We start from the raw sequence: 27,189 nt of genomic DNA, 5'->3' as shown, positions 1-27,189 counted from the left end.
CTATAACGTTTTAGAGGGTTGGGAATTAATGTTATGACCGAAATTCCAAATTTGGCCTAAAATGTCAATCATACCACAGAAAATATGGTTGTTTAAAATTTGCCTTTTGCAGTATTGAATATTTTAGACATAAAGGATTTACTGGCACCTGAGTTAACTGGATAACCTTACTCAAAGCCTAATGAGCTGATCCTCTTTTTCTGTTTAAGCATTAGTTCAAGTGTACACTAACTATAACCTATGTAATAGAGTCCCAGAAGAAAGAATTGCCTACTGTTATAACAGATTGAAACTAGAACCCTTCAGGGGTCTATGGATATAACTTGACTCTGCTTCAGAGACCAAAATCAAGGTGAGAACCAACCAAAAATCCAAAATATGGGTTATTAAATTAAAATAGGCTCTCTCATATGCTATCTGTAGCCACAGCCACATATGAAACTAAGACTCCAACAGTACTTCAGAGACTTCAAAGCCAATCTACTGACTGTCCAAAAGAGAAGGTAACCTTTCTGATCTCCTAATATCCAACTCATAGAAAGGAAAACTGAGGCAGAGAATTTATAGATTCCAGGAAGAGGTTCTACTAGCAGAAGAGATAACTGGGCTCATCAAAACATAAGTAAAATTCAAACCCATTCCTAAGTGACTATCCACACAGAACTCACTTCCAGGTGGAAGGAATCAGAATAAATCAGAAGACAGTGATTTAAATAGTTTATTTTTTTAAAAGGTGGTTATTTAAAAAAAATTTTGCAATGCCACGGTTATAGGAGTGTATAGAGGTGACACATCATTTCCTTAACCATGCGTTTTACCTTCCACAGAAAGGTAAAAAAATTTGTTAATCTCATAGTTAATGGTATAAAACAGAGGTCAGCAAACATTTTCTCCGAAGGGCCAGGTAGTAAATATTTTAGGCTTTAAAGGTCACATAAGGTCTCTGTCACATATTCTTTCTTTTACAGCCCTTTGAAGATGTGAAATCCGTTGTTAGCTTGCACCGCACAGAACCAGACTGGGCAAAATTTGGCTGCTGGCAGTTGTTCGCCCACCCCTGGTATAAAATATCTACTTTCTGTCTTGACAGAGGAATTGCTGTCTTCAGGCTTCTTGACAGGCTACTGCCTGAAGTAGGGAAAGGCCTATTTACAGCCGAATGTGGCTTGTGACAAAAGTAGACATGGAGGAGAGTTCCTACTCACTTTTGACTCTCCCAAGCAGTTTTTCCATTCACTCACTCGTTCAAAAAATTTGTTGCACCTACTATGTACACTCTTAAATATCTTTGTGTTAGCAGAGCTTTCCAGTGTTTCTTCCTTAAAAGGGTTTCTTTAAACTTGTAATTATCAGGTCCTTATATGTTTTAGGGAAGATCAGGATTAAAATCTCTACTAGCACTCAAGAGGATTCATGATTATAAAAAATGAATCTAGCTAACAATGATATCCTTGCACTCAACACTGACACATCCTTCTTAAAATCACAGCCCAGGGCTTCCCTGGTGGCGCAGTGGTTGAGAGTCTGCCTGCCGATGCAGGGGACACGGGTTCGTGCCCCGGGCCGGGAAGATCCCACATGCCGCGGAGCGGCTGGGCCCGTGAGCCATGGCCGCTGAGCCTGCGCGTCCGGAGCCTGTGCTCCACAACGGGAGAGGCCACAACAGTGAGAGGCCCACGTACCGCAAAAAAAATAAAAATAAAAATCACAGCCCAGATAAGGAAAAATATATAACTATCTCTTATTAAAAGACACTTTGTTTCCTACCATAGGCTGAAACTTTTAAAAAATCTCAAATGTAGAACAGCCACCAAATAACTTCTCATTTTCCTAGTTTGTTGCCATGTAACATAAAGTCTGGATCCAGGTGGGGCTCTTCATCAGCTTCCTATTTCAGCCATAAAACAATACATTTAGGGGTGAATACTACTTCTGAAGCAATTGACACTCCTACATTTCATCTCAGGGAAGGAGTGGTCATGATTCTGCTCCTTCAGGACAAAAACTGTCAGCTTTCTGAATATTCCTGCTCTTTATCCCAGGTGAGGGAAGACTTTTTAAAGTGGCCAAAAGGAGTACAGGACTTCAGTATTAAAATATAAAGATTGCCCCCATTCCAGATCTTTGGTACAGACATCAACTACAATAATCTGCTTACCCACATCACAGAGACATGGCACATTTTGTAATTAGAAGTGTTTGTGATTTTCCTTTTGACCATGTAAACAAAAGGGGAAATGCCTTGGGAAACCACTTTTGCAATGTTTTCTCATTTCTCTTAAATACACAAGTGCACAACCAGTTCTCCCTTTGACCAAGTTCATGAGGAGAAAGAATAGAGTGGACCAAGGTTATCGCTTTCGCTCTCCTCTTTGAGTCCTTTTCTTTTCCTTTTCCTTGCGCTCCTGCTTGGCTAGCTTGTCCCTCTCCCTCTGCAGCTTGTCCTGTTCCTTCTTCCTTTGGGACTCATCCCGAAGAGAGTCTCGCTCCAGTTTTCGGGCATTAAGGACATCTTCCACGTTGGTGTTTCGAAACAGGGCTACAGGTGAGTTAAGGGATGAGGGTCCAGGTCACACAGGTCTCAACTACTGCTCTCTCCTCATTCTTGCTGTCATCTCTCTACATGCCAAGTCTTCAATACTCTCTACCTATCCCTAGTCTTAAAAAAAAACCCTTACGTTTATCTTTGGTCTAATGGGAAATCCTAAAACTACCATTAGTAAAAAACTAGAATAAAAATCTCATTCAGACTTATCTGAGTGTTAAATATTTCATGAAAATGAAATTTCATTCTACAATAAGTACTTATATCATTCACTGACGCAATATTGTATAGTATCCAGGCTAGTTTTAGTAACTAGAGTATTAAAGTAACTGGCAAAATTTTTATGTACTTGGCATTATTAAAATGCTTGAAAAGAGTTAAGTTGTTCAACCTTACTAAACTTTATCAGGTTGCTTTTTACCCTAGACCACTAAAGCTTAAGTGAAAATCATGTTCGAAGGAAATAAGTTTAACCAGTTAGAAAATACCTAGCCAAAAACTTTACTCTTCATTTCTTACAACTTTAAAACATAACCTGTTACTACCAGACAAGCTCCTCTTTACACTTAAAACATAATATTTTTCTGCTTTAGTGCTTTAAAATGAGTAAGTCTCACTGAAATAACCCCCCTTCTCAGATAACCCACCATACTCCTCACCTTTAAGGCGGATTTCTAAATCCACGTTCTCTAGGAAGCTGCTCATAAGTGATTCTGTTGGTAGGGATTTTCCTCAGCACGTATGTTCCAATCTGTCCGTATTTTAACTTAAAGTCTTCAGTGTTTGTAGTCTCTTTCCACTGAATTATAAGATCTTTGAGGACAAAGACCAAAACTGCAATATTGTTCTATTTGCTTCCACATTGCTCGGAAACCCAGCGCCATATGCAGGGAATATAGATTCTCATTTTCCCTTAGAAATCCTTTCTCTAACCCCTTCACAGTTCATGTTAACATATTTTCTTTGGGGAAAATTCTTGCTAAATTGACTATTTAGTACTGTCCTAGGACTGAGGCTCACAATGCTGGCCTGACCTGTGTCATTGGAGGTAAATGGAGCCCCCAGCAAGGATAGTAAAATAAAAACTGACCCACAAGAATATTCTATGGAGGAACACATGGGGATGGACACAGAGAAGGATACATTTCTCAGAACCAGTGCTCATCATGGTGGCACCTGAATCATCCTTCTCATCTGCTTCAGTGAGTGACGTTAAGGAAAGTCAGATGGAAAACAAGGTTAGCACATCCCAACCCAACATCAGAAAATAGTGACTAAGGTGATGGGTAGGAAAAGCGCGCTGAATGGAAGGACTCTGTCAGGGATATGACGGTAGACCCAGGAGAGTCATCTTGGGAAGTCTCAACTTGGGGAAGACTGCTCAGAGCTTCTGTAAAATCCTTATCTGTCAGAGGCTGAAAAGAAACTGAAGCTGGTCTAGGTGGACTGCCACATTACCTGGGAGCCAGGGGATGGCAAGATAACCTCAAAAACAGTGGTTCTCAAAGTGTGGTTCCCAGAACTTGTGAGAAACACACATTCCTGGGCCCCATTCTGGATCTACTAAATCTAAAACTGTGGGCATAAGGCCCAGCAATCCTCCAGGAGAACCACTGCTTAAAACATTCTTTTCTAGCCCAAGAAATGAGATTTTCTAGTTGGAACCTCAGCTCTGCCAAACCTGGCAAGAAAAATCATGAGGGAAAACTAGAAGAGGAGTTGGCCCCAAAGAGCCTGAGAATTCTTTCCTAACCTAGTGACGTTTCTGGTATGATGTCCACTCCATTCAAGCTGGCTCAGTAAGCTAGGCATTCCCTAAACAAACTTCAAATTCACAGGAAACCAGATCTGCCCCCACCAGCAACACCTGCTTTTCACACAGTCCCCGCTCAAATTCCAGGTTTATTCTGGCGTTGCTTTGGGGGGTTCAGTCTCACTTTGGGAGTTCAGTCTCACTTTTATTAATTATGTGGTCACTGGAATATTAAAAAAAAAAAAAAGATTCAAATGAAATTGCTCCAAATTTGGGAATCCAAATTCAAATCCAGGTTCTAGTCCTGGTTTTGCTATTAATTCTTTGAATGTCTCTGATCACCCATTCATCTCTTAGTGCCTCAGTTTCCTTATCAACTGTGAAAAAATATAAAGATGGATTATACATGTAACACTGTACTTCATAGAAAGGTATCATACAAATGTAAAGAATCATAAGTGTAAATCAACTATAAAGAATCACAGCTAGAGCATATTTTCTGAAAACACAGTAACAGTGGTCCATTCAGGCATTATTTGTTTCACACTGAAGTTTTCAGGAACATATAGATTGTGTCTTAAAAAATGTAAGTCCAGTATCAACCATTCCAACATCATTCCTCACGCCCACCGAGGGCTACAGATCACTGCCATTTCAAAGGAGAAAATTAAGCTATAGAGGGGGATTGGCAGCTTCCCAGAGCTCACTGTAAACCAGCAAAGGCTTTTGGCTCAAGCCTCAGGGAATGGCGCTGAGACTCCAGAAAGGATATTCCTCTTCGTCTGTCACGTCAGCATACTGCGCCAGGAGCGCAGCTTTCCTCTGCTTCTCCTCTTCTGACACCATCCTGGGCTTCACCACAATCTGCGCCTGCTTCTCAATGAGGGTGGCAATGGCCTGGACCTCATCTGGGAGGTGGTGGGAGGGCAGGGAGGGACAACAAGGTTGTATGTGAGAGGAAACATGCTCACCGAACCACTAGTCCACCACCCTGGCAGTGCTTGGAGTAAAGGCAAGGGCATCTGCTGACTCCTTAGAGCTCTGGGGTGCAAAGGAGGTGCCTCGGGGGCCAATGAGAAAGGCAAGGAAAGGCTGTGAAGGCCAGGCTTTAGGTCTCGTATTCGTCTTCAATCAGAGCAGCCCTGCTTTTACTTATTTTATATAATGAAGTTCTGCTGCTTTAAAAAAAAAAAGGTTAAAAAGCACTGCATTAGAACCATAGACAATGAAGCCTCCAAACATGAAACTTTCTCTCCTCTCAGCTCAGAAGCCAAAGAGGGAATCTAGCACCGACTTAAGCTGGCCTATTTCATGTTGATAATTATGCTAGGTGAAATTCTTATACTATTTTAAAATAAAATCATCTGTTAACTTCTCCATTCTCAAAGAAAGGAGGCAATGGTGTAAAGCAGTGATTCTCATGCCTGGCTGCATATTAGAATCATCTGGGGGAGCTTTAAAAAAGATAGCAATGCCTGGGTCCCCACCCCAAAGATGTTTATATAATTGGTCCATGGTGCAGCCCAGGCACAGGCACTTTTATTTTTATTTATTTATTTTATTTTATTTTTGGCTGTGTTGGGGCTTCATTGCTGCACATGGGCTTTCTCTAGTTGCGGCGAGAGGGGGCTACTCTTCATTGTGGTGCGTGGGCTTCTCATTGCGGTGGCTTCTCTTGTTGCAGAACACGGACTCTGGGCACATGGGCTCAGTAGCTGTGGCATGCAGGCTCAGTAGTTGTGGCTTGCGGGCTCTAGAGTGCAGGCTCAGTAGTTGTGGCGCATGGGCTTAGTTGCTCCGTGGCATATGGGATCTTCCCGGACCAGGGATTGAACCCGTGTCCCCTGCATTGGCAGGCGGATTCTTAACTACTGTGCCACCAGGGAAGTCTTGGCATTGGCACTATTAAACGTACAGCAAGCAATTCTAGTGTACAGCCACGACTGAGAACCAACATGCAGATGGCTTAGAACAGATTCTGTTCAAGTTTGGATTTATGATTTGAGCTTTCTGCAGCTGATTTGTCATCCTAATGGTAACATCTCTTTCATTTTAAAGGGTGGAGGGTTTAGCTGAATAAAGTAAAAGACCAATCATAATTTGTGTTATGAAATGAGAATATGAAAAAGATGGGAAAATATAGTTGACCTTATACCTGCAGAGCAAATCTACAAGGGGGAGTGGGAAGAGGAATGAAAACGAAAAAAGAAAAAACCACAATGAAGAGAGCCATGGTCAGCTGAAGCGGAAAAATGTAAAAGGAAAAAAGAAAACCAATGTTCAGTTAAAAAGTTAAAGTAGGACTTCCCTGGTGGCGCAGTGGTTGAGAGTCCGCCTGCTGATGCAGGGGACACGGGTTCATGCTCCGGAGCCTGTGCTCCGCAATGGGAGAGGCCACAACAGTGAGAGGCCCGTGTACCGCAAAAAAAAAAAAAAAAAAAAGTTAAAGTAAGCTGCTCTGTGTTTGCCAGTTTAACTTATTTTAGGGCAAATGAGCATCCACTGGAGAAAACTAAAAACTCTTTCTCTAACAGCTGTAGAGTAAAGGTTGTTGGAGATGAGACGTAAAAACTCCAACTCTACCTTCTTTTTTCACTTTGGTGACAACGTTCTGAGTTTCCGACCATCGTTCCACAATCTCCTTGCAGATGTTAAGAAGGGAATCTTCTTCCTGGTTGGAAAAGTAGACCAATTAATTTCCTGAGAGCCCTCAACCTGAACAAAGTCTATGCAGAGGGCAGAGCTCCCCCTGCTGGTGATGAGAAGAAATCACAGGGAGGGTTTGGGAGCCACAGAATAGAGATTATGTTTCTCTTCTGAGGCTCCAAACACAGAGGTAATCCTATGTGTGAGTCCCAGAAGCCACACCTGCTAGGTCAAGAGCACCCACCCCATCCTGTCAAGCTCCAAAGGAAAGGATTCTCACCAACTCAGGGCAGTCCTTCTCCTTTTGGGGCAAAAACCTGTTGCTTGAGTCAAAACTCTATGAAATCTTGCTTGGCCAATTTACTCAACTCAAAACACTCTCCAAAGTTTATCAACTTTCTTGCTGGAACATATCCACGAGCTTGCTGATCCATAATAAACAGAAGTTAAGTGAGTAGATGGTCTCCTATACAACCATCCCTCTGTCCATTTTTCATAAGCAGACATATTCTGCACACCAACCAATCTTCCTCCTTAGCATGGTATGACAAAAAGGATGTTGGCTTTGGTGTCAGACTTACTTAAATTCAAATCCCAGATCTATGAGCAAGTTTCTTAACTTTTCCAAGCTTCACATCTTCCCAGGATTTGAGAGAGGATGAATGTGTATAAAGGGCCTACAGTCTTAACCGCTAGTGGTCCAGCGGTTAGGACTCTGTGCTTTCACTGCCGTGGGCCAGGATTCAATCTCTGGTCAGGGAACTAAGATCCCACATGCTGTGCACCGCCAAAAAAAAAAAAAGGCCTACACCACTGGGCAAAGAACAGGCATTTCAACAAATATGGGTATTTCCCTCCATCTTCATTATGGCTGCCTTCACCACCTTCACCTTCTATCCCTCAGGATGAGTTGTCAGTGTTCACATTTCCTAATGTGTCAGGCACTGTTCAAATGCATAAGAACTCTCAGAGTTCTTAAAACAGTCTCAAGAAGCACTCTCAATTTACAGATGAGGAAACCAAGGCACAGAGGTTAAGTAACTTGCCTAAGGTGATACAAGTAATAAGTGGATTAAACAGGATTTGAACCCAAGCATTCTGGCTTTGAGCCCACGTTCTCAACCGTTATATTACACCATCTCTCAGAGAAAAGTAAGGAGAGGCAGAACACAGACTTACTGCGGATATCCTTATTCTGTACCCAACAAAGGATTCCATCCTCTACCCTGCATACTTTTAGCATGCATGCCAGACACATTGGACTTCTTTGGTCCAGAGTTCCTGACTTGCAAGGATCCCCAGCAGGAAAAGCAAAGGGAGAGGAAAAGAAAAAAGGGTAGGAAAAGGAATGGAGAGGCAAAAGAGAAAGGGCACTCTTGGAGGACGAGGTGGTTTATTCCCCCAATCTCCTCATCCAAACCAAAGAAGTTCATTCCTCCATTCGTTCATTTATTCATCCAGATGGTTCCTGCCATATTCAAGGCACTAAGATGAGTGCTAAGAGATGAATGAGAAACAGTCACTAGCCTCATAACACTTACAATTTAGAAGGCTGGTATATAAACAGCTGTGACGAAATGTAATCTCCTGTTTACTAAACTCATTGTGATAATCATTTCATGATGTATACGTACACCTTAAACTTATGTAGTGCTGTATGTCAATTATATCTCAATACAACTGGAAGAAAAAATGTAACATCCTCCTTAATGCTATGACCCTACTTAAAGCTGCTCACCCCTCCATTCCACTCCTGATCCTCTTACAATGCTCCTTTTTTCCTAGCACTAATCATTTTCTAACATACTATATAATTTACTGATTATGTCTTTCCTTACCGGAATATAACCCTTTGAGGGCAGGGATTTCTGTCTATGTTGTTCCCTAAAGTACCCCAAGCACTTAGGGCAGTGCCTGGCCGATGGATATTTTTATCCATCAATAAAAATTTGATTAATCAGTCAATCAGCGCGGGACTTCCCTGGCAGTCCAGTGGTTAAGACTTCGTCTTCCAATGCAGGAGGTGCGGGTTAGATCCCTGGTGGGGGAGCTAAAATCCCACATGCCTCACGGCCAAAAAACCAAAACATAAAACAGAAGCAATATTGTAACAAATTCAATAAAAGACTTAAAAGAAAAATCAATCAGTGCAAGTGCAATCAGAAGGAATAAAGGGAAGGATGACAGAAGCTTTTGTTTACTGTCATTTGCTCCCAATTATATATACTATTCTTGAATCTTACCTCAAATTGTTGCTGACAAACTTCTAAATTCCTAATATTGAATCTAGCCCAATATGGCAATTGAGTTGGCTATGCCTTTTGTTTTTCCTAGAATGGGAAAATAAAATAAATAAATTTTTTAAAAAGTAACTTAAATTGCTTGCCTCCTACTCTTTCCCTCTATGACCTGCAATGTAATAGTTCAAGGAAATAAGTTATTCCACTGTGTTGTATTTCCACTGAACTTATGAGTTGCATCACAAGCTGTGTTAAGGCTTTCCCATTTATAGGTCAATCTCACCAGAGCAGGCTCTGGAACTAAAAGGGGGCCCTTGCCAGGAGGCCCTGGGACAGCTGCACTAGTGTTATGTTTTAACCACGTGACCAGTCAATGAACTGCACTTTCACCAAGTAAGTGTAGGTAGAGATGAGGGCAGGAGAAATGATCAGGTTGGAAAAGTGGACATCTTGGTGACTTACCACTTAAATACAGTTTAAAGCACAATTTCTGAATTCTTGAATCTGCTTCTAAAAGGCTAAGTATCAAGTTTATCTCTCTTCTTTAAAACTCTGATCTCTCTTACTCCCCAACCTACTCCCCCCAATGATTACTGCATTTCTAAATACAGTAAAGGATCAAGCACAAAATTTGTTTCCATTCTGCCTAGGCGTGAAAAGACCTCTACCGCCTAAACTGACCTTTTTTGGACTCCTACCTCCAAAATAGGAAACCGAGAGGGTACCTCCTGCAGGCTTTTGTCAGGGGCACTGCCTCTTAAAGGGCACAGACATCTCAGAGCACTTAATTCCCCCCTCTGAACACTGTCAGCGGATGGGAATGAAATTGGTTGTTAGACGTTTATGATAAAACTCATTCAGACATTTCAACGCCTTTGTAAGAATACTCACCCAGCTCACCGACAGGCATCTGAGAGGGCCTTGTCCTCAAGAATAAGGTAAAGCCTTTCCTCTCTATGCACCTGCAACCTTCCGGCTCCCAAAACCCTGGATGGGGAGCAACCCCCTTCCCCCGAGGCCCAGGGCTCAGAAGAGTATTCCTCTCCCAGGTGAGACCACTAATCCTCTAGGACACCAAGTAGGGGAAAGGGGATACGAAGTACTGACAGGGGCCGGCAGAGAGGCTAAAGGAATGTGTCCGGGCTTCTCACCAGGAAAGCAGAGAGGATACCCTGCAGAGCGTCCAGCTTCTCCTCTTCCTCCTCCTCCTGAAGGACACCCAGGATGTAGGCACCGTAAACGGCTCGGTCCACTCCCAGCGCCTCCAACCGTCCGTCTAGCCACGATTCAAAGCCGCTGCCCCCTCCAACGCTCTCGCCGGAGGCAGCAGCGGCCACTGCGCTGGGCGCCGCCATCTTGGGGCCAGGGTCCTGCCAGCCCTCAGGGCGCCTACCGCAGCGCCTGACGGGCCGCGCCACGGGCTCACTGCGCATGATCAGAAGCGAAATCCACGCCCCGGCGCGCGGGGCGTAGAACCTAGTCGACCCGTAGTGACCTGCCGGGTGTTTTGTACCTTCTAAGTAGAGCGCGTCTTGGTTTACGCACGGTCATGTGTTCTCTCAGGAATCCTGGCTGGTGAGTAGTCTTAACCGACTCTTTTTTTACAGTTGGGGAAGTTCGGAGGGGTTCAGTGACTTGACCAAAGTCACGCGGCTAATAACTAAACGGGACTGGAACTCACCTTCGATTCTAGCGCCTCGACCGGCCTCACCAAGCCGCCCTTTCACGCCACTCGTGGGAAGCTAAGCCACCCACTCCCACACAGCTTTCAAGGAGGAAACAGCTGGCTCTGTCCGGAATGCCCACTGTCTCTATCAACTGCTACCACCTGCACCTTTCCATGCTCCTCCCGTATGAAAATTCAAGCTCCAGAAAACCTTCCCTGATTCCCTGCAGTCTGTGTTAAGACCACTCCAGTGTGCTGCGGTTGCTTCTCTGCATTTACCATGCTGTGCTTAACGCGCTACCGGACACATAGTGGGTGCTCAATAAATGAACAGGCAACCTCGAGTCATTTCTTTCATTCACTCAGTCAACACCTACACAGAAATAACTCCGAGGAGCCTTCTTTACCCATTGTCAAGCATTATCTAAGAGCTTTTGATACATTATCTCTTTAATCCTCCCAACAACCGTGTGAGGAGATGCTTTTATTGTCCACATAGTAAAGATAAGGAAAGTGAAACACAGAGTCACACAGTTACAGGGAGCCCAACCAGAGGCAAGTGCGCCTGCACAGCAGGCGGAGCCTCAGATGGCTCTCAAAACACCTGGCTCTGGGCTGAAATGAACTACCCAAGAACCCGGGTTAGCTTTCCCTGAACTGCAGAGGGGGCTGGCAGGTCACTGGCCTGACTTTTTCATTCACTAAATATTTATTGGCATTGCTGCTAGGCACTGAAATATAAAGATAAATGTCACAAAAGCTCTCCCTTCAAAGGGTCTTCAGTGGAAACAGACATGTTTAGTCATGACAGTACAGTGAGATAAGTGTTTCAATATCTAATGGAGATTGCAGTAGGTTGCCTGGAAGAAGATTAGGTTAACATTGCCTGTTGGATGGGAGTTGGAAACTGGAGATGGGAGATCTAGGAAGGCTTCTGGTGGAGGCGATACTTTCACTTTTTTGAAGAACAAGTGAGAGTTTTTTAGGCAGAAAGACTAGAAGAGAAAGGGAGCAGACCCAGATGCATGGCACTGTGTGGGCCCTCCAGAGAATCATGGATGGCTTGAGCAGCAGAGTTCAGATAGAAGATTTTCAAGGGATGACAACAAAAGGAAAGGAAGGGTCTTATATACCTGGCAGAGCGCCTCCTGAGAGAATCCTCTACCCTTATTATCGTTGGGATAATGTAAATGAATGAACATGGAACATTGTAAAGCTCAGTAGAAATACAGGATACTGTGACTATTAGCCCCATGGCTTCTGTGTGCTCCCTGAGTTAGAATGTGACAATAATGGAGTCAGAGGCCGGAGTCAGCCCCCAAAGACTTGCCCCTATTTCAGATCCTCAGATGTACTTTCTAACCCAGTGGCTGTCTTGCAGGTGGGGTTTGTTGGTTAACAGATTTGAGAGCCATCATGACTCAAGGATCATAGTTTGAGGTCAGAGCCCCCACGATCAGAAAAGGAGCACAGGGGACTTCCCTGGTGGTGCGGTGGATAAGACTCCAAGCTCCCAATGCAGGGGGCCGGGGTTCGATCCCTGGTCAGGGAACTAGATCCCACATGCATGCTGCAACTAAGGAGCCCACGTGCCGCAACTAAGACCAGGTGCAACCAAATAAATAAATATTAAAAAAAGAAAAAGGAGCACAAAATTTTGTTCCTTTTTAAGTTTTCACTTTGAAATAATTACAGACCCACAGGGAGTTGCAAAAGTAGTACTTAGAGACCTGTGCATCTTCACTCAGTTTCCCCCAATGGTAACATCTTACATAGCTCTAGTATAATATCAAAATCAGGAAATCGATATTGGTACAGTGCACAAAGGCTTTTTGAAGACATCCTAGAAACTTCTTACAAAACTGAGTGAAGGCTCTACAGACCCTGCATTTTACAAAATCCTCATTGGCTATTTTATTACAAAAGTTATAGCTCTTAGTTCAAAAAACCAATTCATACCACTGGACAAATGACAGAAAGCTTACAGAAAAAAATCAAGATGGCTTTTTACACTGGAAAAAAAAGAGTCATTTATAACTTTTAAAATATGCAAATTAAACTTGCAATGAGATAACATGTTTTCTTCTCAGATTTAAAAGTCTGATAATACTGTGTTGATCTGACATTGGGTAACAGGCACTGGAAAATGTTTCTGCAGAAAGTAAATCGGTACAATCTTGTTGGAGGGCAATTTGAAAAGACCCAGCATTTATCCTTCTGGGAATTTATTATAATACATGCATGTGTGCAGAATGACATATTTATAAGGATATTCGTTGCAGTGACGCTAATTGTAGTGAAAAGACAGGAATAGTCTACATTCTATCTATAGGAGACTGACTCAAAAAAGCCACAGAAGGAAGTATTGTGCAGCCATGAAAGTGGAAGAAGCTCTTTATGTAGTGACATGTAACAAAATTCAAGATACATTGTTAAATACCGTATGCTAACACATATATATGGAATTTAAAAAAAAAAAAATGTCATGAAAAACCTAGGGGTGAAACAGGAATAAAGACACAGACTTACTAGAGAATGGACTTGAGGCTATGGGGAGGGGGAAGGGTAAACGGTGACAAAGCGATAAAGAGGCATGGACATATATACACTACCAAACGTAAGGTAGATAGCTAGTGGGAAGCAGCCGCATAGCACAGGGAGATCAGCTCGGTGCTTTGTGACCGCCTGGAGGGGTGGGATAGGGAGGGTGGGAGGGAGGGAGACGCAAGCGGGAAGAGATATGGGAATATATGTATATATATAACTGATTCATTTTGTTGTGAAGCTGAAACTAACATACCATTGTAAAGCAATTATACTCCAATAAAGATGTTAAAAAAATAAATAAATAAATAAAAAATAAAATTAAATTAAAAAAAAAAAGATACATTGTTAAAGAAAAAAGTGAGGCTCAGAACAGTATGTAATGTTTGCTACCATTTGTGTTTAAAAAGTTGGAGGGATGGGGAGAAATACACACACATATCTGACCTGGCATGTGCATAAAATATCTCTGGAAAGATACACAAGGGAATGTGAAGAGGGTCGTCGCTGAGGAGGAGAACTCAGGGAGACTAGTTTTAAAACATCTTGTTTTAAAAGTATGAGCTAAAAAAAAAAAAAAGTATGAGCTATTTGTTATATTAATTTACCTTGCATCTTTTTAAAATATTTATTTTATTTTTGGCTGCATTGGGTCTTTGTTGCTGCATGTGGGCTTTCTCTAGTTGCAGCGAGTGGGCACTACTCTTCATTGTGGTGCATGGGCTTCACATTGCGGTGGCTCCTCTTGTTGCAGAGCACGGGGTCCAGGCGTGAGGGCTTCAGTAGTTGTGGCACGAGGGCTCAGTAGTTGTGGCTCGCGGATTCTAGAGGGCAAGCTTAGTAGTTGTGGCGCATGGGCTTAGCTGCTCCGCGGCATGTGGGATCTTCCCGGACCAGAGATTGAACCTGTGTCCCCTGCATTGGCAGGCGGATTCTTAACCACTGCGCAACCAGGGAAGCCCCATCTTTTTGTTTTAAAGAAATAATGCCTCCAATCTCCTTTGCTTCCTTCCCTACCAAGAGGTAACCTCTATTCCTGAATTTGGTATTTGTCCTCCTCTTGAATGTTTTTAAACATAGTACATATTACTACATATGTAATACATAATATAACATATGTGTGTATGTATCCATATGTATGTATCCATAAACAATATATCACATTGTTTTGCATGTTAGACTTTTCATTCTGCAGTATGCTTTTTTCACTTAAGATCTTGAAAATATTTACCCATGTTGATACATGTAGCTCTTATTCATTCATTTAAAGCACTGCATAGTATTCCAGTGCTTGAATATAGCCCAGCTGATCCATTTCTCCGCTGATGGACATTTAGATTATTTCCCAGTTCTTCAAACAATGCTTCAAGTCACATTCCTTTTTATGTCTCCTTGCCCACCTGTGGAAAAGTTTCTCTAGGCCAGCAAGCATCAAACATATTTTTGCCACATCCTCTTAGCAGGAAAAATATTTTTGCTGTGCACCCCTAAAATATGAATATGTATTTATTTATGAAATACATATGTGAACCACTATTCCAAATTAGTATGTCCATCATAAGATATACAAAAAGATAACTGTAAAAAGGGCAATTGAAAAAAGAAGGAAATAATATATTACAAATATTTATTTATTTGTAGTACAAAAATCATTAGTGAGGGACTTCCCTGGTGGTCCAGTGGCTAAGCTCCACGCTCCCAATACAGGGGGCCCGGGTTTGATCCCTGGTCAGGGAACTAGATCCCGCACGCCGCAACTAAGACCCAGTGCAGCCAAATAAATAAGTAAATATTTTTTTAAAAAAATCTTTAGTGAAAATAATGTGGCTGAATATGCTTCATTACTTTCCCACTTATTATGTATTATTTATTTAAAATTTTAATTGTGGCAAAATGCCCATAATATAAAATTTGCCATCTGAACCACTTTTAAATGTACAGTTCAGTAGTGTTAAGGATTCATTACTGGCAAGAGTTTCTCTTGAACTTCAGTGCTTTTCTCACCCATTGACCAGCTGACTCTCTTATTGAACCTGAGAGTTTGTACTCACACTTGTGTGTGAGTCATTAGGATTATTTGTAATCTTAATCTTGCTTCTTTGGAGGAATCTTGTTAAGCCTCTTGTTCACTTTTGGGGGCTAGGAAAATCCAAATAGCATAATCTGTAATTCCATTTATCTGGGGATTTGTAAACTGTGGAGAACAGTGAAAAACACGTCGCCAAACCCTGAAAAGAAAACACAGACAACCCCTCCACATATGAAGCTCCCTTACCCTTTACCCATATAACTCACTTGCTTTACTTCATAACCCAGGATCTCTGACAAGAGCACAGGGAGGGCGCCAGCATCAGTCTGTTTCCTAAAGATTAGTAAAACTTACTTGTTTTTCTTTTGGATAAAAAAATATATTTAAATACTAATGTTTCCTTTCGGCACCTCTGTGATTATCTTGTGTCTGAGGGGTGCACATCTCTCTTTGGAGACCAGGATATACCTAGAAACAGAATTGCTGAGTTGAAGGGCATAAACCTTGTGGATATCACCATATTGCTGTCCCAAGGGCTTGTCCCAGTTTGCATTCCCACCCTTGCCTTCACATTTTTACTAAAACTTGCTTTTAATATACTTTAATTTTTGCCAGTCGAAGGGGTGTGAAAGAGCATCTAATTTAACTTGCATTACTAGTTTAATTTGCGTTTAACTACTAGTGAGTCTGAGCACTTTTAATACATTTATCAGCCATTAAAATTTCCTCATCTTTTATCAGCTTGATGCTTTGTGACAATCTAGAGGGGTGGGATAGGGAAGGTGGGAGGGAGGCTCAAGAGGGAGGGGATATAGGGATGTATATATACATATAGCTGATTTACTTTGTTTTTTTGTTTGTTAATTTTTATTTATTTATTTATGCCTGTGTTGGGTCTTCACTGCTGCGCACAGGCTTTCTCTAGTTGCAGCGGGCGGGGGCTACTCTTCCTTGCGGTGCACGGGCTTCTCACTGCAGTGGCTTCTCTTGTGGACTACGGGCTCTAGGCGCTCAGGCTTCAGTAGTTTTGGCCCACGAGCTCAGTCGTGGCACACGGGCTTAGTTGCTCCGCGGCATGTGGGGTCTTCCTGGACCAGGGATCAAACCCGTGTCCCCCGCATTGGCAGGCGTATTCTTAACCACTGCGCCACCAGGGAAGTCCCAGCTGATTTACATTGTTGTACAGCAGAAACTAACACAACATTGTAAAGCAGTTACACTCCAATAAAGATACAAAAAAAAAAAAGAAAATGAGCAAAAGACATGAAGATATTTTACCAAATAAAATACACAAGTGGCAAATAAGCACATAACAAGGTGTTCAACATCATTAGCCATAAAAGAAATGCAAATAAAAAACACTCTGAGTGAAAAAAGTAAAAAAAAAAATTTCCTTATCTTTGAATTGCCTGTTTATATCCTTTGTGGGTTTTTCTATTGGATCATTTGTTTGTCTTTGCCATGCTAATTTGTAGGAGTCTACTTTTTCTTTTTTCTTAATTTTTTCATTAATTTCATTAATTTTTCTTAATTTCATTAATTTCTATCCTTTATTATTTCTGACCATCTGTAATCTTTGGGTGTACTCTTCATTTTCTGACCTCTCAAGGTGAACACTTAGCTGATTCATTTTCAGTCTGTCTTATTTTCTAATATAGCATATACATTTAAGGTCATACATTTCTCTCTGGTTACTTAGCTGAATTTTACAACTTTTTAAAAGGAATCTCACAGCTTTTGATATATCGTTTTTCATTGTTGCAGTTCTAGATATATTACAATTTCCACTGTAATTGTTTTATTCTCCTATCATGAATTATTTAGAAATGTGGTTTTTTTTAAATTCCAGAGCAGTGCATTTTGTTTTATCCAAACAAAAAACTTACCTTTTGGTTTTTGGTTTCTAACTTCTAACTTTCTAACTTTTGGTTTCTAACTTCATCATATTGTGGTCATAGGATGTGTTCTGTATGATGTCGATTTTTTGGTATCGGTTGGTACTTTAGTGGCATAGCATATCAATTTTTATAATGTTCCATGTGTACTTGAACATATTTTCTAATATTTATATATTAATGTTTGTTAGTTATATCATTGAATCTTTTATATGTTGCTAATGTCGTTTTATTTTTGTTTCATCTATCATCTGTTTTTTGGAGAAAAGTATCTTAAAATGTCCAGTATATTTGTAGATTTTACAGTCTTCCCTTGTATTTCTGGCTTAAATATTTTGATGTTGGTAGAGTCATATAAGTACCAGGTTATTTCGTCCCTGGCAAATTGTTTATCATCAAGAAATGACACCTGTATTCCTAATAATCCTTTATCTCTTGAAATCTATCCTGTCAGATTTTAATATCACTGTATCAGTTTTCCATTTTGCCCTACACTGAGAGGCAGCAGAGAGCAATGTTAAGAGCATGGACTCTGAAGTCAGGTTGCTGGGGTTCAAATCCCAGCACTGACACCTTCTAGCTGTGTGACCTCAAGCAGGTTTTAACCTCAGTGTTCCCATGTATAAAATGGGTGCAGTTACTACCTACCTCAAAGGATGATTATGAGGATTAAACTAATTACTATTTTTTAAACCTAATTACTATTTTTAAAGCACTTTGAACATCATAGTAAGCACTCCATGTGTATTTGTAAAATTAAATAATTAAACATACATATGTGCAGCCCTTTTCTGTGTCACTATTTTATAGGTATTTGTCTGACAAACACCATATAGCTGCTAGATACTGTAATGCTGCACTAGATACCTTTATTACATAAGTCATATCCCATATGTCTGAGTGTATCTGTAGAATAACTCCTAGAAATGGGATTGCTGGGTGGAAAGATATGTGCATTTGTAATTTTGCTAGATAGTGCCAAATTGCCTTACATAGGAGTCTGGTGCAACCCCAATGTAAGGCAGTTTGGCACTATCTAGCAAAATTGATCTTTGCCAGGCTGTTAAGTGAAAAATGGTATTTCAGTATAGATGTAATTTGCATTTCTCCTACTTTAAGTGAGGTTGAGCATATTTGAATGCTCTTTGTATTTCCTTTTCTGTGAATGTGCCTTTACCCATTTTCAATTCGGTGGTTGATCTTTTCTGGATCTATTTGTTAAAGTTTTTTAGATATTGGGAAATCAGTCCTTGTTCTATGATATAAGCTGATTTTTTTTTTCTAAGCACTTCCTCTCAGGAATCAAGAAAAACAATGAGAGAGAACAACTTGAATTATTATCTCAAAATATTTTTGCCGAGTGGTAAATGCTCCCTTTTTTTGTTCACAGACTTTGTGCTAAACACATCTTTAATCTTTAAAACCTCACTTCCTGGTAGATATTATCTTCACTTTACAAATGAAAAAACTGAAGATCAGAGAGATTCATTTTTTTTTTCACTCATTCAACAAATATTCATTAAGAACCTACTAAATTGGGCTTCCCTGGTGGCGCAGTGATTGAGAGTCCGCCTGCCGATGCAGGGGATACGGGTTCGTGCCCCGGTCCGGGAAGATCCCACGTGCCGCGGAGCGGCTCGGCCCGTGAGCCATAGCCTGCGCGTCCGGAGTCTGTGCTCTGCAACGGGAGAGGCCACAACAGTAAGAGGCCTGAGTACCGCAAAAAAAAAAAAAAAAAAAGAACCTACTAAATTCTTGGGGCTTCCCTGGTGGCGCAGTGGTTAAGAATATGCCTGCCAATGCAGGGGATACGGGTTTGAGCCCTGGTCTGGGAAGATCCCACATGTCGCAGAGCAACTAAGCCCGTGCGCCACAACTACTGAGCCTGTGCTCTAGAGCCCGTGAGCCACAACTACTGAGTCCGTGTGCCACAACTACTGAAGCCCATGCACCTAGAGCCCGTGCTCCGCAACAAGAGAAGCCACTGCAATGAGAAGCCTGTGCACCGCAGCAAAGAGTAGCCCCTGCTCAATGCAGCTAGAGATGTCCCGCGCGCAGCAAAGAAGACCCAATGCAGCCAAAAATAAAATAAATAAATTTTTAAAAAAATTAAAAACAAAGAACCTACTAAATTCTTTATTTAGGGGATATAGCAGTGAGGAAAACAGAAAAGGTCCTTGTTCTATGGACTTACATTCTAGGGTGGAAATATAGACCACAAACAAGAAAACAAATTAGATACTTTCTGATAGTGGTAAGTGCTGTGAAGAAAATAAACCGAAATGGTGTAACTGACAAGGAATGGGGGCGCTACTGTTAGGTTGGGTGGTCTCAGAAGTCCTAGCTGGAAAAAAAATGAGATTTGATCTGATGCCTAAAAGGAAAGAGAAGATCTGGGAAATGGAACTGTTAGTGCAAAGGCCCTAAAGCAGGAACAAGCTAGGCTTGTTCAAGACTCAGAGAGGTTTGGTCTGAGGAGCAAACTGGGAAAGCCGCTCAGAGTTTTTGGAAAGGAGGGTAATATGATGTGATTTTGTCAGTGAGGATAAGGTAGGTTCTGGTTTTAGGCCCTTTTCCATTTTTTAAAATGGAGAATGCTAGGGCTTCCCTGGTGGTGCAGTGGTTGAGAGTCCGCCTGCCAATGCAAGGGACAAGGGTTCGTGCCCCGGTCCGGGAAGATCCCACATGCCGCGGAGTGGCTGGCCCCGTGAGCCATGGCCACTGAGCCTGCGCGTCCGGAGCCTGTGCTCCGCAATGGGAGAGACCACAACAGTGAGAGGCCCGCGTACAGAGAGAAAAAAAAAAAAATGGAGAATGCCAAACAGCTTTTTTGCTTATGTATTTGTTACTTATTGCTGTGTAACAAATCACCCAAAATTTAATGACTTAAAACAACAGTAATCATTTATTTTCTCTGGGTTTCTGCGGGCCTGCAATTTGGGAGCAGCTTGGCTGGGATTTTATGACTTGGGATCTCTTGTGAGGTTGCAGTCATCTGAAGCTAGGCTAAGGCTGAAGGATCTGCTTGCCAGATGGCTCAATCACAGGATGGGTAAGTTGGGGCCAGCTCTTAGCAGGAAGCCTCCATTCCTCTCCACGCAAGCCCCTCCACAGGCATACTTGAGTGTCCTCATGTCATGGCTGCTGGCTTCCCCCATATCAGGTGATCTAAGAAACAGCAGTACAGATACTGAAATATCTTTTATGACCTAGCCTCAGAAGCCACACATTATTATTTCCTCAATACTCTATTGGTACATAGCCCTGTTGGATGTGGGCATGCTATCAGGAGTCAAGGATAGTCAATGCAGGCCATTTTGGAGACCGGCTACCACAATGTGGGTATCTTTAAATTTATACTAATATATGTATTTGTGTGTATATATATTCTTATAAAATCATATTTGATATTTACCATCTTAGGAATTAAACCAAAATTTTAAAATACTAGTTTGTTCATTTAAAAATAAGCCCTCTGAGATGGGATAGGGAGGGTGGGAGGGAGGCTCCAGAGGGAGGGGATATACATATAGCTGATTCACTTTGTTGTACAGCAGAAACTAACACAACATTGTAAAGCAATTATACTCCAATAAAGATGTGAAAAAAAATAAAAATAAAAAATAGGTGGGGCTTCCCTGGTGGTGCAGTGGTTGAGAGTCCGCCTGCCGATGCAGGGGACACGGGTTCGTGCCCCGGTCCGGGAAGATCCCACATGCCGCGGAGCGGCTGGGCTCGTGAGCCATGGCCGCTGAGCCTGCGTGTCCGGAGCCTGTGCTCCGCAACGGGAGAGGCCACAACAGTGAGAGGCCCGTGTACCGCAAAAAAAAAAAAAAAAAAAAAAATAGGGACTTACCTGGTGGCGCAGTGGTTAAGAATCTGCCTGCCAATGCAGGGGACACGGGTTGGAGCCCTGGTCCAGGAAGATCCCACATGCCATGGAGCTACTAAGCCCATGTGCCACAACTATTGAGCCTGCACTCAGAGCCCTCGAGCCACAACTACTGAGGCTGTGTGCCACAACTACTGAAGCCCACACGCCTAGAGCCCATGCTCTGCAACAAGAGAAGCCACTGCAATGAGAAGCCCGCGCACCACAACGAAGAGTAGCCCCCGCTCGCTGCAACTAGAGAAAGCCCACATGCAGCAACGAAGACCCAATGCAGACAAAAATATAAATAAATAAATTTTTTAAAAATAAAAATAAGCCCTCTGAGGGACTTCCCTGGTAGCACAGTGGTTAAGAATCTGCCTGCCAGTGCAGGGGACACGGATTCAATCCCTGGTCCGGGAAGATCCCACATGCTGCAGAGCCACTAAGCCCATGCGCAACAACCACTGATCCTGTGTGCCACAGCTACTGAAGCCCGCACGCCTAGAGCCCGTGCTCCACAACAAGAGAAGCCACCGCAATGAGAAGCCCGCACGCAGCAACGAAGACCCAACACAGCTAAAAATAAATAAATACTTTTTAAAATAAATAAAAATAAGCCCTCTGTGTATTAACATAGATGATGCATTTTTTTTTTTTTTTTTTTTTTTTTTTTTAGCGGTACTAGGGTCTCTCACTGTTGTGGCCTCTCCCGCTGCGGAGCACAGGCTCCGGACGCGCAGGCTCAGTGGCCATGGCTCACTGGCCCAGCCGCTCCGCGGCACGTGGGATCTTCCCAGACCAGGGCACGAACCCGTGTCCCCTGCATTGGCAGGCAGACTCTCAACCACTGCGCCACCAGGGAAGCCCCCGATGATGCATTTTTTAATGGAAATAGAATTAGAAGAATGGCATTATTGTGCATTTCTGCAAATCTCTTTAATACCTGATTTAACAGAAGAGTGTTGGATTCTCATTTTTGCCTCTGCATACTCCACTGAACATTCATGAGAGAAAGAGAGCAAAAATGGATAATGAGCATTTGGTGCCCTGAGAGTGAAGCTACAGGAGTGGACCTTTCTTGGGATAACCAAACCTATGCCAAGAGAACAGGCTGGAGACAGGTTCTGTGGTGTTCTTGGTCACCCATTTATGGAATTTCAGAAGGGCAGTGGAGATTACTGCCAGGCACAGCATGACCTCTGTGCAGACAAGTGAACTGTAGAAATTCATTACTACTCCACCGAGAAGCCCCCATAAAAGTGGCTAACCTGGACACGGAAGCGTGGAACTGAAATCCTCAGAGCATTGTACTTCCTTTCTACTGCCTCAGTATTACTGGATTGAAGAATTGCTGCTTTTTGTTAGGAGGTTCATTTCATTTCCCAATACTCCCAATTTCATACTCAAAAGCACTGAGAATTTCAAGTGGAGTATATTGAAGTAGACTCAGCTTCTTTGCATCATTTCTGTATTCAATTTTTAAAATTCTTTCATAACCCTATTGAGTGTTTTTTAACTAAATTAACATGGCTCAAATGATCCATGTGGAAGTCACAAGAACATGAGATTTCTTATTACACACAATCCAACAAATGTGACCTTAAGCAAATTTATAGAGGACCTTAAGAAGTATGGCATTACCACAATAGTAAGACTATGTGAAGCAACTTATGACACTACTCTCGTGGAGAGAGAAGGCATCCATGTTCTCGACTGGCCTTTTGACGATGGCGCACCACCATCTAACCAGATTGTTGATGATTGGTTAAGTCTTGTGAAAATTAAGTTCCGTGAAGACCCTGGTTGTTGTATTGCCATTCATTGTGTTGCAGGCCTTGGGAGAGCTCCAGTGCTTGTCGCCCTAGCATTAATTGAAGGTGGAATGAAATATGAAGATGCAGTACAGTTCATAAGACAAAAGCGGCTTGGAGCTTTTAACAGCAAGCAACTTTTGTATTTGGAGAAGTATCGTCCTAAAATGTGGCTGTGCTTCAAAGACTCCAGTGGCCATAGAAACAACTGTTGCCTTCAGTAAAACTGGGGTGCCTGATGCCATTGCTTGGAAGTGGAAACTAGACGGGATGTAATTTGTCATACGTGTTAGCCAGCACGTTGGCTTGGTGAAGTCTGAGGAAGCTTCCATAGGAGTGTTGAAAAGCAGTTTTACCAGGCCAGAAACCTGGCAGAATTGCAATCTCTATGTTTGGGTTATGATCAACCTACTTGGACACTTAGCAAAGGATTCTTGCTGTTCAGCATTTAAAATGTGCTTATCATTTGTACCAATTGACCTTTCCTGAAATCATACAGTATTGAGTCATGTCTTTAAATCTGTTTCCATGCCAGAATCTTATCAATATATAAGAAATTTAGAAAGACTAGGTGCCAAAATACCCAGGACAATACTTATATATTTTTTGTATCATATAGGACTGAAATCCCAGGAACTATGAACACTCTGGACCTTGTGTGGTTTATTCCTTCCATCATTTCAAACATAGAAAGTAGGGCCTGTAAGTTTCTTTGCTCACAGTTCCCACATTCATACCAGTATACATCAGATTTGCTCTTTTTTTTTTAGTTAACCAAGTCTTACAGTGATTATCTAATGTCTTTCTGTAAATCTCATTTTGTGCTGTTATAGAAGACCTCCATTTTGAAAATCTACATTGTACAGAAGCACATGTTTTTAATGTCTCCAGACAAAAAAGCCTTAATTTTAATGTTTGCGCTTTGGAGTGCAACTTACATGGGGGGCCTGATGAAAGAATGGGAGGAGGCTATTAAGTACTTTTAGTAAAATGTTGCCTTTGTCTTGTGCAGGACATATAGAACATGCCCTTTAACTTAGTAAATATTTTTTAAAAGGTAGAAATACTTTGTTATTGTAGCTAAAACAATTCTTAATCATAAAATTTCTGAAATTCTTGTAATTATTTTTCAAACTTATCTGAAGTTGTTTACCAACTTAATTTTGTTTGAAGTGTGATTCCCAACCTCTCTTGCAAAAAAAAAACCAAACAGAAGTGGGTTTACATTTAATACTTTATATGCCTTTTGAGCTGTGTAACTTAATATTTGGATACTTGACAATTTGTTTTATTATGTAATTGATAATATGGTGACGTGTATTAACGTTAGCTCAACCATATATTTATACTGCCCGGGAACATGTGGTTATAGTTCTGTGGGAGAAATAATTTGTCAGTGTTCACCAGCTTGTAAAAATCTAGTGCGAGGGCTTAAACCTTAAATAAATGATGAAATGCATTTATCGTCATTGAAAAAAAATGGGTAATGATGTTAATATCACTGTAAAAAGTTTCAACCTCATGGAACCTTCTGAAAGGGCTGAACCACACTTTGACAATCTTGAGCTAGATTCTGATATGGTAACAAATGATGCCCAAATCTCAGTAGGTTACAACAACAAAAGTTGTTTTTTTTTTAAGGTGAATGGCTTTTTTTTTAAATTAATTTATTTTATTTCTGGCTGCGTTGAGTCTTCGTTGCTGCGTGCAGGCTTTTCTCTAGTTGCGGCGAGCGGGGGCTACTCTTAGTTGTGGCGAGCGGGGGGCTACTCTTAGTTGTGGTGCGTGGGCTTCTCATTGCAGTGGCTTCTTTTGTTGTGGAGCACAGGCTCTAGGAGCGCGGACTTCAGTAGTTTTGGCTCATGGGCTCAGTAGCTGTGGCTTGCGGCTCTAGAGCACAGGCTCAGTAGTTGTGGTTCACGGGCTTAATTGCTCCGTGGCATGTGGGATCTTCCCGGACTAGGGCTGGAACCCGTGTCCCCTGCGTTGGCAGGTGGATTCTTAACCACTGCGCCACCAGGGAAGCCCTATTTCTTAATCATGCTACACATCCATTATGGCTTGCCCATGGTTCTGTTCCAGGTACTCTTCACCAAAGAACCCATGTTGACAGGGCACCCTTTGGCTGGACATCACTAGATAGGGGAAGAGAGAACTTGGTAAACCAGCCTGCCTTTTAAAACTTATTCTTGGAAATGATGTGTCACTTTTTTCCTTGTTTCATAGCCAAAGCAAGTCACATGGCCAAGCTGGATTCTTCAGAGCTGAGATGTATACTCTTCTGCAGGGAGAGGCCCCATGGGAAGGGATACCAAGTATATGTGGTATATAAACTTCTACCATGGTGCTTAAGAATATCACTGGTTGCTCATGGAGAATGGATTATACTGGGAAGAGGTAGGAAGCTATTCAAGAGTAGAAGTATGTTAGGAATTGACTGCAGTACTTTAGGCAAGAAATAACAGTGAGTTGGACTACAGTGGTGGCAGTGGTCTGATTCAAGATGTACTTTGGAGTTGGTAGAATTTGTTCTGGGAGTGGGGTGGGGATAAGGGAAAGTACTGAAAGATAACTTATAGGTTTGAACAACTGAGTGGATGATGTGACATTTACGGAGATGGGATAGGCTGAGAAAAGGGTAGGTGAGTTTTTTGGGGGGTGGAACAAATGTTAAACATCTTAAGCCTGAGATGCCTATTTTACACCTAAATGGAAATGTCTAGTAGGTACTTGAACATATATCTGGAGATCTGGGGAGATGTCAGAACTTGGGCGTTAGCATAGAGCTGAATTGTAAGGCCATGGAGTTGGAAGAGATCTCCTTGGGAGAAAGTGTTAATAGGGAAGAGAAGAGGGCTGAGGATTAAGGGCTAAAGCCTTGGCCTACGCCAACATTTTTAAATGGAAGTGGCTTTGGATCCAGCAAAGGAGGTTGAGGAGGAGCCATTGAGGTAAGATGAAAATGGGTAGAAATGGAAGCAAAAAGAAGAAAGTGTTTCAAGAAGGAGGGAGTAGGCTGTTTCAATGTTCTGTAAGTCAGATAGGATTGGGGAAAATGCAAGTCACAGTTGATAAGTGGAGGGGTGAGGATCAAACTCTAATTGGGTGAGTTGAAGAAAAGAAGGGAAGTGAGGAATGGAGACACCACTTTTGAGAATTTTTTTGGGGGGGGGTTGGATAAGTGGAAAAAGGGAGACAAAAGATGTGAAGATGAAATTGTGTGTACGTGAAATCTTTATGTAAACTATAAGCTTTAGGCTTATTTTGTTAGTTATTATTGAACTCCTAGGAATTTCAAACTAGCTTAGTGTGAAGAATCACTAAGATGCTACTGCTAGTCTCCAGCTTGCTGGCTATTAAGACTCAAAATATCTCCAGCCTATGAAAAGCCGAGACATGAAGAGACAGAAATAGAGAACAGAGCGGAAAACGAAGGGGAAGTGGGGGGAAAGGTTTGCTGAGTTAATATTGTCCTCCCAGGGCCGCCGTAGGGCAGTCTCGCAGCTCTTACGTAGTTTTAGAGGCGGAGACGACAGGAAATTTAAACCGAAGCCGCGGCCCAGGGCACCTAGAGAATGATGTTATAGTTGCAGAGGAACAGCCGGTGCACGGGAGGCTGAAAGCTCATGGAACCCGCGAATGTGATACGGCGGCCTTAAAGGAGTACGGAGGCCGAGAAAGAGCCGAGAATTTGAGGAGGGAGCCGGGAAAGGGTACGGATGCCGGGAAGGGGAAGCAGGGGTGAGAAGCAAGGCGGAAAGGGGTCCTAAGAGTTAAAGAAGGGTGCGGGGTTGGGAAGTGGGCACAGGAATTGGGGAGCAGATAGGTCCGGGAGCTGGGGAGAGTAGAGGGACCGGGAAGGGGTCACAGGAATAGAAGGGATAGAGGTCTAAAGGGGGCAGAGGGACTGGGGGGACAAGAGCCTGGAGAGAGGCACGGGAATTGAAATGTAAGGCAAGGGGTGGCGAAGAGGCCACGGGAGTTGAGGGAGCAGAGTGTGAAAGGGGGCTGAGGGATAAGAACCTAGAAGGAGGCGCGGGAGTGGAGAGGGGACATGGGTTGGGATGGAGTTGAGTCTTGGGGTTCCTGGGACCCTCGATGGGAATTGTGCGGGGTTTGGGAGGCGGGAGGAGGGGATGATGGAAGGTCGAAGGCTAGTGAAGGTGGTTCAGCTGCTGTTTTGTCC

The 27,189-nt window shown here is 42.4% G+C and overlaps 1 protein-coding gene and 1 pseudogene across 2 annotated transcripts; one reads left to right on the top strand and one right to left on the bottom strand.

The window, feature by feature from the left end:
• Positions 1–739: 739 nt before the first annotated feature.
• Positions 740–10,554, bottom strand: CCDC43 (coiled-coil domain containing 43). Its single transcript, XM_082861408.1, has 5 exons — positions 10,336–10,554; positions 6,882–6,969; positions 5,071–5,206; positions 3,689–3,747; positions 740–2,539 (listed from the first exon to the last, which is right to left on the bottom strand). The coding sequence occupies exons 1-5, from the start codon at positions 10,537–10,539 to the stop codon at positions 2,352–2,354; spliced, it is 675 nt and encodes a 224-aa protein (XP_082717534.1). The 5' UTR covers positions 10,540–10,554; the 3' UTR covers positions 740–2,351.
• Positions 10,555–22,718: 12,164 nt separating this feature from the next.
• On the top strand, positions 22,719–23,227 carry LOC309976002 (protein tyrosine phosphatase type IVA 1-like; annotated as a pseudogene). The gene has a single exon. The product of its transcript is annotated as a protein tyrosine phosphatase type IVA 1-like (transcript).
• The last annotated feature ends 3,962 nt before the right edge of the window (positions 23,228–27,189 follow it).

This window comes from Leucopleurus acutus (assembly GCF_964270905.1).
Source record: "Leucopleurus acutus genome assembly, chromosome: 19".
Taxonomy (NCBI): Eukaryota; Metazoa; Chordata; class Mammalia; order Artiodactyla; family Delphinidae; genus Leucopleurus; species Leucopleurus acutus.
The sequence above is the reverse complement of the archived record's forward strand: the minus strand, read 5'-3'. Positions and strand labels throughout refer to the sequence as shown.

What these genes read in the sequence shown, in the direction of transcription:
- CCDC43 (XM_082861408.1), bottom strand. Translation starts at nt 10,539, where the DNA reads ATGGCGGCGCCCAGCGCAGTGGCCGCTGCTGCCTCCGGCGAGAGCGTT. An exon ending in GTATCCTCTCTGCTTTCCTG is followed by an intron (nt 6,970 to 10,335) that starts GTGAGAAGCCCG and finishes TTTTCCAACCAG; the next exon opens with GAAGAAGATTCCCTTCTTAA. An exon ending in CACCAAAGTGAAAAAAGAAG is followed by an intron (nt 5,207 to 6,881) that starts GTAGAGTTGGAG and finishes ACCACCTCCCAG; the next exon opens with ATGAGGTCCAGGCCATTGCC.